The sequence below is a fragment of the Elgaria multicarinata genome, chromosome 18 (genome assembly GCF_023053635.1).
Source record: "Elgaria multicarinata webbii isolate HBS135686 ecotype San Diego chromosome 18, rElgMul1.1.pri, whole genome shotgun sequence".
Classification (NCBI taxonomy): Eukaryota; Metazoa; Chordata; class Lepidosauria; order Squamata; family Anguidae; genus Elgaria; species Elgaria multicarinata.
In genome coordinates, this window is record NC_086188.1 from 24450213 (window position 1) to 24460664 (window position 10452).

Here is a 10452-nt window from a genome sequence, read left to right on the forward strand (position 1 = left end):
CAGCTTTCATCACTGAAAAATGAAACTACCTGGTACAATTAGCTGAAATAACAGTAAAAGTAGCAAAAAGCAAAACAACAGAAACGTTAAACAGTGTCTTACATGTGTCCTTAAGGTGTATGGACCTGATGCGTGCCTTTGGGAGGTCATTCCATCATCTGAGTGAAATCCCTGAGGCCCAGGCTGGTTAGGTCTTTAAAAGGCCAACAGCAGCTCCTTGAGCCTGGAGACAGAATATCAGCAGAGCTGGTATTAAAACCCGCAAACTATGACCCATACTGCTGACCTCAGGCCACCATCAGGCCACAGCACTGGACCACTGACATTAATCTTCAAGTGCAGCCCGCATGGAGTGTATTATAGTAATCCAACCAGGAGGTGACTAGGGCCGTGAATGACCATGATTGGGAAAGGATGCAGGTGCAAGTTGGTTAAAGGCCTTCGCCTGGGTCTCCAGGAGTGCCCCCAAACAGCAAATCTGTTTGTTCAAGGAGGTTGAAGCCCCTTCCCATTCAAAAGAGGCTGAATACCTCCTGAAGGACATTCAGACTCCCCCACCCGGCCAACAAGATTTCTGCCTTATCTGGATCAAGTTTCAGCTTGTTCACCCTTCTGCCGTTGAAGGCACCCTTCAAGCACTGGTTGAGGGCAGGCGGGCGGGCGGGGAGTCATCAGCATTTTGGTGACATCGGAACCCAAACCTCCAGAAGTTTCATGTAGATGTTGACTTGCCCTGGGGACAAGATGGCACCTCACAAGCGAATAGCCATGGGGTAGAACAGCTGTCCCTCATCACCATCTGGTAGGCGGTGCAAGGCGGGGTTCCCCAGGCCTGTCCAATCAAGGCAGTCCGGAAGGATACGAGGGTCAAGGGTACCAAAAGCCACGGAGCGGTCCAGGAGCATGGACAGGGTTGCACACCACCTCCCTGCCTGCCTCCCAGCACAGCTCATGCACTGGGCCACCAATAGCTTTTTGGCTGAAAACCTGATTCAGAAACATCCAAATAACTCGTTTCATCCACATGATCCAAGTAGCCACAGAAAACTGATGAAATGGAGCCACGGCAACTGCCGAAAGGGGTTCTCTAATCGCCTGCTAATACACTAAGATCCTGATCAGGGTTCATATGTGCCAGGAGGAGCACACGAATGGTGGGCCAGAACTACCTTGAAAACCTGTATAGGTTTTATTTCTGTTTAACTCTCATGGTTTCCCACAAAGAATTCTGGGAACTGTAGCTTGGCCTGATGCTGAGAATTCTTTTAGAGCAAGACTGGGCAACTTCTGGGCCTCCAGACGTTTTGGTGACAACACCCATCTTTCCTCACCATTGGCTATGCAGGCTGGGGCTGATGGGATCTGTAGTCAAAAATATCTGGAGGTTCACAAGTGCTCCACCCTTGTTTTAGAGATTTCTACCCTATGATGAAGGAGCTCCCTCAGCTGACAGCTTTTAAGCTGGGTTTTATGGCTGTTTGTTCATTTTTATTTCTGTTATTTATATCTTGCCTGTAAGAACACCTAGAAATAAACTTCATGGTGTGAAATGGGGCTTTTCTGCCTGTTAAGTGTGCACAGAACCGCAGCCCTTGAGCTCCAATAAAGGGCACCAGGGCAGGGGGCTTTTCTACATGAGGCTGTTATCCTCAATCTTTACTGAGGTTTCTGCTTCTGGATTCTTTGCAGGCTTAAGAATGGCTCCTTTGCACATGTTATTTTTCCTGAGCCCGCCTTCCCCCTTTCTATATGTTCCATTATGCAACCACTATGTGGTGCTGTGGCATGGTGGACTAGTGCAACTACACTAGGTTTCTATAATACCATTCAGAAGAAAAAATACTAGACTTCCCTCGTTAGGAAAAAAAAGCCCCTATAACAGTTCCAAAGCACGGGAGAGGTCTTGGAGGAGGTTGATGTTGTATAAAGGACGTGCAAATTATTGTGACTGAGGAATCATGAGGGCCCGATAAAAGCCTCATGGAGAAAGGCTCAGGATCTGAAAAGGACAGATCAAACAAGTGGAGCATAATCAACCAGGAAGTTTTCATATGGAAGCACCCATTGAAATGAATGGGAGACGGGCAAAATCTGCAATTTTTTTGTTCATTTCAACGAAGCTTGTGCAGGAGAACTTCCTGGTTGGTTGTGCAATGTGTCCGTTAAGAGGATGCTGATTAATTTGGATTCCCTGCCTAACGCCTGGCATTCTACCTCCTCTCCTCCCTCTTCTCTTTTTGGCCAACTGCAGCATGGAGACCCTGGACGAATTTGACAACGAATACCCGCTCATTATCTCCTTCTGCGAGCGGATCTCCCCCCAGGACTTTGAGCACCAGTCCTTGAGTTACACTCAGAAATCCCTGCAAGACCTTTACACCCAAATGGAGCAGAACCCGGGGATCTGTGAGCGGGTGGTGCGCAAGAGGAAACAGGCAGAGGCCGAGAAAGCCAGCCTGGTGCAATATCTGAAGGTGAGGCTGAGACTGCCAAGGCGACCTCTGAAGAGGGTTTGCCAGAGAGAAAACAGCCGGGCTCACCCACGTGAGCCTCTCACTGCAGGGATCAGCAAGTGAAGCTTGCTGAAACAGGGAGACGAAACCTTGATGCAGATGAAGCTGCTGTGAATGCAGAGGAGTAGAGGCTGGTGAAAAAGTTGGCAATCTTAAGCAAATAGGCATTGGGAGCCCAATCCATGAGCTGGCAGCTTTAACAGCAGTCTGATGGGCAGGGGTTTATTGGAGATGAATCAGGGATTTATGGGAAGGGTCCAGAGTTGGAGGGTTCCCGCTTGGGGAAGACTGGACTACAATGCACCAGCTGGCTGGCTTGAAGTATCGAGCTGCTGCCATGAGTAGGGTAACCATATGGAAAGGAGGACAGGGCTCCTGTATCTTTAACAGTTTTGTAGAAAAGGTAATTTCAGCAGGTGTCATTTGTAGGCCTGGTGAAATCCCCTCTTCATCACAACAGTTAAAGCTGCAGAAGCCCTGCCTCCTTTTGTATCTGGTCAAGACGGCAGGGCTCCTGCAGCCTTAACTGTTGTGATGAAGAGGGAATTTCACCAAGTGCTGCATGCATACAAATAACACCTGCTGAAATTCCCTTTTCTATGCAACTGCTAAAGGTACAGGAGCCCTGCTCTCCTTTCCATATGGTCACCCCACATGAAGGCTTCTTAGAGGGCTGCACCAGTGGTGCATTGAGGCCTTTTGGTTGAGGTTTGGACGTGGTGTTGTCCATAGCACCTGGTGATCAGATGTTTGGCTTTATCGAAGTCTAGGAATTTATCAACCAGCTCATCTGAAATTAATCCCTGAGATTAGCAAAATATGGATCAACACCTACAGCTGAATGAGATGTTAGAGTCCTGAGGTGGAAGAAAGGACTGTTTCAGATTGCAGGCAGAGGAGGTGTCACATATTTTTATAGTGTGCTATATTAAAAGCGACAGCAATTTCCCTGTGAGTAGAAATCTAGCACAGCTATAGGGTGGGCTGGAAATGTTCCCTGATGTGCTAACATTCTTCTTGCAGGGAGTGTCCTTTTTCCTACCCCTCCACTGCATGACCTTGGGATCCTGCCACCACCCGTTGTTGCAGGCCTAGACTAGGTCCCAGGTCGCAGCCTCACATGGGCAGCCCTTCCATGCCCTCTCTGGTCTTTTCCAGGACAAGTTCTTTTCCATGCTTCAGGGAGATGTGAACTCTAACAGCTCACTGGGGGAAATGGAAGTGGAGGAAAAGGTGCAGCAACTGAGGCGTGACATGGAGAAGGCCAATGACTACGCTCGTGGTAAGTAGTCTTGCATTTCTCATCTCTTTCTCGTCCAGAGGCTACGCCTGGAGTTTGCTCCAGGTGGCCCTTATTTATTTATTTATTTATTTATTTATTTCATTTTTATACCGCCCAATAGCCAAAGCTCTCTGGGCAGTTCACAAAAATTAAAACCATAATAAAACAACCAACACTCTGCTCCAAACTGCTTCCATTGTTACCACCCCTTGTTCTCCTTTCCATAATGAAATTTGATGGCCTTCCATGCCTGAAGAGATGAGTAGGTGGGCAAGAAAGGGACCAATGGAATTCAATGTGGGTAAAGGATAAACACGTTTTTCTTAACCACATCTATAGAGGTCTGGTCCCTAAACTGATGGACAGAACTGGCAGGGCAACTTCAGCTCTCCTATGGCTACCTGACCCTCCTTGACCACATCCCCACAGAATCCTAGTGCACACATTTGGGGCTTCTGTGGCCTCCACTCCCTCCTCTTCTCCTCCAGATTGGAACCTGTCGATTCAGTTTTTGTGACTGGCCCAAAGTCACCCAGTGGGGACTAGAACCCAGATCTCCCGACTCCCAGCCCACAGTTTACCCACTACACCACAATGGTATATGTGATGTGTCATATATGTGATATGCCCCATTATACACCATTATGAAGCAGTAGTCTAGATCCTGCCATGGTTGTGTAGGAAGGAGCGTGTCATGATGGTGGGATTACTGCGAGGACGAAAGCCTTGGTAAGGCACAGGGTTTTTCCCGTACGTTGAGGCAGGGTGGGATCCCACGAGGAACCAGGAGATGGCATTCCAACAGAACGACACCCTGGGGAGAGATTAAGAAGTCATGGGTGTGCAGAATAATGTTTGTGCCGTTCCCAAAAGAGATTTGTTCCCTCTCTGTTGTGATCACCTCCAAGAGCTTAGCAGTTTAGAACTGATTTTCAACAAATACTTGAAAGTAAAAACTGTTCCCTTATACACTCCTTCCAAAATCGCCATCACTATCATCATCATCATCATCATCATCATCATCATCATCATCATCTTTCTTTCTAGCCATTAAAGTTTTTACGAATTTTAAAATATGTACAGTTGGTTTCTTCACAGGTCACAATTTTCTAGCTGCATATTTAAAATCCTTTGTCTGTGGACAAGGCATAAATGGAACCGCCATCCAGATATATGTGACATCCAGGTTCACTCATTGCATGTGGACCAGGGGCCGGGCTGGGCTGCGGGACCTGGCTAAATGTGCAGTCGGAGGCGAGGCTGGGTTTGCTGCTGCTGCAGCCCGTGTGAAACTGCCCACTTCAAACGAGGTTTGCTCTTCCTCAGCTGCCAAGAGCCCATCCTGGAGGCCGTCAGAGATGAGGCCTAAGAAGAAGAGCGCGCCACTGGGAGGCTTCAGCCCCAGCCAGACCACGCTCCTGGACTCCAGCATTCCTGCCATGCCCAGAATCTTTGGTTCTTTCCCAAAGCAGGTTTGTGCTTCTAGCTACTGAAGAACGTCCTCAACCTCCTCCTCCCCCTCCTCCCATTTCCCCAGAACTGTGCATCAGAGCTGCAAAGTATTCAAGCTAAGTATTCAAAGTATTCAAGCTAAGAAAATAATTGCCTTCCTTGGTGCCTTGTTAAGATTGAAAACCTCCCAGCTCCTCCTGAGATAAGATTCTATGAGGAAAGAGTGACATAACTATGAGAGGCCCATCCTGGGAATGAGCCCTGCTCTTGCCAGCTAAAGCCTGCTAAAATCTACTCACTGCGTTAGGCTATACAGGTCTCTTAGAGCATTTTGGAACTCTGTGAAGTCCATATTTCTGCTCACTTTAGGGTCTCCTCTCCTCCAGTCCTCCTATATTTTCCGCAAGTACACCAAAGGAGGGTTGGACTGGAACCAGCCATGGCTTCCTGGGAGGATCATTGCTTGCAGTGCTTAACAAGTTTTTACTTTTCACTCCCAACAGTTGGAGAGAAGCACGAATTCCAGCATGGATCTGAAGCAGCTCTGGGCTGGCATGTCATCCGTCAATCAGAAGAGGTGAGAGGTGGTCGAAGGCAAGGCAAAGCAGAGGGCCCGATCCGGCTAGAAAGCAGACGATGCATGGGTGCTCCATTTCTCAGGGGGAGTTACAGTCTTCACTGAGAAGGAGGCCAGGAACAGAGGGAGACCTCGGTTGGGGTTAGGTGACCGTGTGTTTACCTGCTGAGTGTGGGGGTGGGCATAGAAGCGGGAGGGGGTCTGTCACGGCCTGCTCCCTTGAGACTCTTTTTTACCTTTCTCTTTAAGGGATCCCAACCATGAACGCAGTTGGTTTACGGCTGCCCAATCTGTGTTCTATTTTCCCTTTCTGTTCCCACCTCTGGGCATCCCCCTTTTACTCTCCGCCTGGTTCTGTGATTCTCTGCCCCTTCTTGGTCCCACAGCAACCAGCTTGGCAGTCTGTGCTCCTTTTATTCACCCTTTGTCTTTCCCGCTGCCACCATATAACTCAGTACTTTACCTCAGGTACTTAAAGAATCCAAGATCCTTCTCGCTTGTAGTATTGCTGAGTCAAGTATCTTGTAACTGTGCATTTGGTTTCTTTTTCCTAGGTGTAGGACTTCGTATTTATCCCTATTAAATGTCATCCTGTTGTTTTCAGCCCAGCACTCCAGCCTATCAAGGTCACTTTGAAGTTTGTTTCTGTCTTCTGGGGTATTAGCGATCCCACCTAGTTTTGTGTCTCTTTTGCCAGCCTGCAGAACAGACGCATTGTTACTCAGCCACTAAACATGGTTCTGAGTCTAACCATTTCCTCTCTCCTGTCTTTGAACAGCATGGTTGACCTGCGTCCCTTAATGTTGAACCCTGGTGGCTTCCGTCCCTCAATGCTCAGTAGCAGCTCCATCAGCCGGCTGAAATACTCCAGTCTCCCAAGGTACAGGGGTCCCTTCTAAGGCTGCCGACACAGCCGTTATTTCCCAGGCAAGGAGGCGCATTTCATTTGCATGGAAGGGATGAAGGACGGACCGGCTGCTTCCCCAAGTCAGATCTTCTAGATGCCAACTGTCTTTGCTTCTCCCCAAAGGGTCGTGTGAAATTGACGAGGATGCCGATAGAATCCTCTGTGAGAATTACCTGAGAAGGCCATGCTCAGAATTCCTTGGGGACCATCGTAGAATCGTAGATTTGAAAGGGTCCTTTGGAGGTCATCTGTTCCAAACCCCTGCCTAATGCAGGTTCTGCAGTGCAAGATGCAGCTACAGCAACCCTGAGAGGTGGCCACCCAGCCTCGGCTAAAATACCTCCATCACCTCCTGAGCCAGCCGATCCCACTGCTCTCAGTCTTAGCGAGTTGCTCTTCAGGTCTAGCCAAGATCTGCTGTCCTGCAATTTTCACCCATTGGTTCTAGTTGTTCCCTATGGAGCAACAGAGACTAGGCTGCTCTGTCTGCTCATGACAGCCTTTCCTACACTGGAAGACCACTCCCATGTCGGCCCGTAACCTTCCCTTCTCCAAGCTAAACACAGCCAGCTCTTTCAGCCGTTTCTCCTAGGATTTGGAATTTGGAGTTACACACTCTTGTTGTAGGGTAGTCGGGCTCCAGGAGGCACCTGGAGATCCTCATAGGGAATGTTCTCTCGTTGCAGGACTCCTGCCAGTGGGCCCGCTCCGTCTTCCCAAAGCGCTGACTCGTCTAGCGCCGCTACTGTTTTCAACACGCCCATGCTGGCCAAGTTCAAAGGCAACAAAGACGGCGAGAAGGATAACGAAACTGCCAGCCCTGATTCAAACCCTACAGGAGCCTAAATGTCTTTTCGTATATGGGAAGATGCTACGCGAATTAAAGTTCAGTGCGTGCTCCTCTGTAGCGTGTGGACGGCTCTACCATTGAAGCACCTCGAAATGTGGGGCATGAGGAAATGGTCAAAGAAAGTGGTTGGGGCAGGGGGTGGGAAAGCGGAGACATTCTTATCACTTAGGGGTGATAAGTGCGCTTGGCTAGTTTTGAAGGTGGAAAGGTGCCCTTGACTGACGATCAGTACACTTCTTCTTCCTGGGATGGGGTTGTCCTCTTCCACTGAGCACACAGCTTAGGGAGAGGGTGCGCGTGGAGTGGTGAGGGAGGAAGGGGACCTCTGCCTAGCCAGCCAGAGCAGCGGAATCAACTCTGTAATCGTTGGAGTGACAGATATTGCAGCCAGGTTGCCAGCACATCCAAGATGGAAAGATACAACTGCCAGTCAAGTCACATGAACAAAGGTCAACTATCCTGAGTAGTCCTGTAAGCCAAGCTACACCTACTGGGATATAAAAAGGTGACCCACCTTATCAAGCAGGTAAAAGGCTCATGGAGAGCTGGCATGGTGTGAGGCAGCCTTCCGTAACCTGCTGCTCTCCAGATATGTTGGACGCTCCAGCTACCATTCGTCATGCTGGCAGGGATCTGGAGAGTGGCGGAAAAAGAGGGGGAAAGCACCACGTAAAGGCTATAAGAAAAAGAGGCTACTAGCTCTGGCGCTAAGAAATGTCAAAAGAAATTTCTTTATTTTTATCTGAAATATAAAAATTTAAAAATGTTCAAAAAAACTTTCAACCAAACTTGTACAATGCTCAACATTTCGGATCTGGAGATCCTTCGTCAGGAGCCATAAGACATTCAAGTAAAATATATGTAAAGTCATATTACATTGTAAACAAGTTCATCCACCTTAAAATTAAATAAAAGGAACAACACTCATAGTCTAATACAATATTTACACTAAGTTTTTACTGGACTAACCTACTTGTGATATAATCAACTTTACCGTTTGTATTAGAGGAAACACTCATGGCTTACTGAGTTTGTATTTTTTTTTTATTACAGCAAGTGTCGTTATTTATATTAACTCGGCACTTTCCTCCACTCCCTAAATCTGTTCCCGGCTATATAGTCATAAATAACTTCTTTATTTATCTATAGAAAAGGGAATTTCAGCAGGTGTCATGGAGAACCTGGTGAAATTCCCTCTTCATCACAACAGTTAAAGCTGCAGGAGCTATGCTAGAGTGACCAGATTTAAAAGAGGGCAGGGCTCCTGCAGCTTTTACTGCTGTGATGAAGAGGAAATTTCCCCAGGTTCCCCATATATACAAATGACACCTGGGGCTCTTCCACACGTCGTTCTCGGGGCACTTCCATCCGCCCCCAGTGCACCCCGAGAACGAGCGTGTAACTTGCCTGGTGAAGAGACGAGGAAGACACGTCCTCGCCGCCGCCACCCAGCTTCCTCCGCGCAAGTTACACGCTCGTTCTCGGGGTGCACTGGGGGCGGATGGAAGCGCCCCGAGAACGACGTGTGGAAGAGCCCCTGCTGAAATTTCCTTTTCAATACAGCTGTTAAAGATACAGAAGCTCGGTCCTCCTTTCCATAGGGTCAGCCCCTAGTGTAACTCTGTGAAATGTGTTTCTTACAATGCAGTCAAAAGACCTTTGCAGTGCAGCTCCTTTCCAGAGGACTTTCTTTTTCTCCACATTGTAGAATTTGACAATTGGGTATTGCAAGAGTCCTGGCATCCAGTCCCGGAGGAGCAGGAGCAGTTTCATGGTCCGGTCAGGCCAGGATGCTTCCTGATAGCCTCAGCCCCCCACCCTTCACGTTGCCCCTCACTGCCTGTTCTTGGTCTTCTTTTAATCTTTTGCTTACCTGGATGCCCCCACCCCCGGACGAGCAGTCCTAAAATGAACCCAGAAGCCTTTGTCACCCCGTCACCCCTCTGCCCATCCACAGATGATACAGGTGATCCCTGTACGTTTGTGAGTATTTGTTTCTTCAAGAGTTTAGCATAGGGTTAGTATACTTTGTTTTGGACATTTTATTTTTCAACATGCTTTTCAATTTTATCTCTAATTATATTATGGTGCAATCTTGTACATGCTTACTCAGAAGTAAATCCCACTGAGTTCAATGGGACTTCTCCCATTATAATTTTACCGTCTTAATAAACATGTTCTTTCAATCTGGACCTGAGGTTTCAGAGTGAGTTTCCAAGGAACCCAAGATAAACTTCCTTTTCTACCAGCCAAGTTGATTGGAGTTATTCTACTTAAATATGCATTCCTAAGGAGAGAAAAGAGGGGCGTGAGCCGCCCCTAACCGTGGTGACAGGAGAGGTCGACTCTACTGGGTGTACCTCTTCCAGGCGGATGATTGTCAGCGCTCTGGATTTCCTCTCACCACAGTTAGAAGCCAAGAGTGGAGGTGGCAGCGGAAGAGCGCATAATTCAACCTTACAAAGTGACTGAGGCACAGTCATGGCCCTGGTCAGACAACACACCAAGCCACGATGGTTAAGTGTTTTGAGTGAACCATGACGGCTTAGCGTGTCGTGGGAACTGCGTTTTTCCTAACCATGGCGGCTGTATTACCACGGTTTAATCATGATCACTATCCAAATGCTGCAAAAGGGTTAGCAGCCCTAACCATGGCTTGATGCGTTGTCTGAACAGGCCCATTACTACAATAATGCCTCAGGTGGAGTTCATGTTGTCTCACATTCTCCCTGGCAAAATTTGAGGATACTAACCAGCTTCTTTTCTCCTCCTGAATCTGAGCATCCTGTGTTGTCCCATTGACCAGTGATGGTTTCCCTTGGAACGTTTTGGGCCCCAAATTGCAAAAATAAATAAATAAAAAATAAAAGA

At 48.0% G+C, this 10452-nt stretch overlaps 1 protein-coding gene across 1 annotated transcript; it reads left to right on the forward strand.

Moving 5' to 3' along the window:
* Positions 1 to 2196: 2196 nt before the first annotated feature.
* On the forward strand, positions 2197 to 7834 carry LOC134410657 (uncharacterized). The gene is made up of 6 exons (XM_063144046.1): positions 2197 to 2474; positions 3672 to 3795; positions 5122 to 5267; positions 5751 to 5824; positions 6603 to 6704; positions 7418 to 7834. The coding sequence occupies exons 1-6, from the start codon at positions 2253 to 2255 to the stop codon at positions 7575 to 7577; spliced, it is 828 nt and encodes a 275-aa protein (XP_063000116.1). The 5' UTR covers positions 2197 to 2252; the 3' UTR covers positions 7578 to 7834.
* Positions 7835 to 10452: the final 2618 nt, after the last annotated feature.

Coding starts and splice junctions, on each gene's coding strand:
- LOC134410657 (XM_063144046.1), top strand. CDS start 2,253: ATGGAGACCCTGGACGAATTTGACAACGAATACCCGCTCATTATCTCC. Junction 5,268..5,750: donor TTGGTTCTTTCCCAAAGCAG/GTTTGTGCTTCT, acceptor CACTCCCAACAG/TTGGAGAGAAGCACGAATTC. Junction 6,705..7,417: donor AAATACTCCAGTCTCCCAAG/GTACAGGGGTCC, acceptor CTCTCGTTGCAG/GACTCCTGCCAGTGGGCCCG.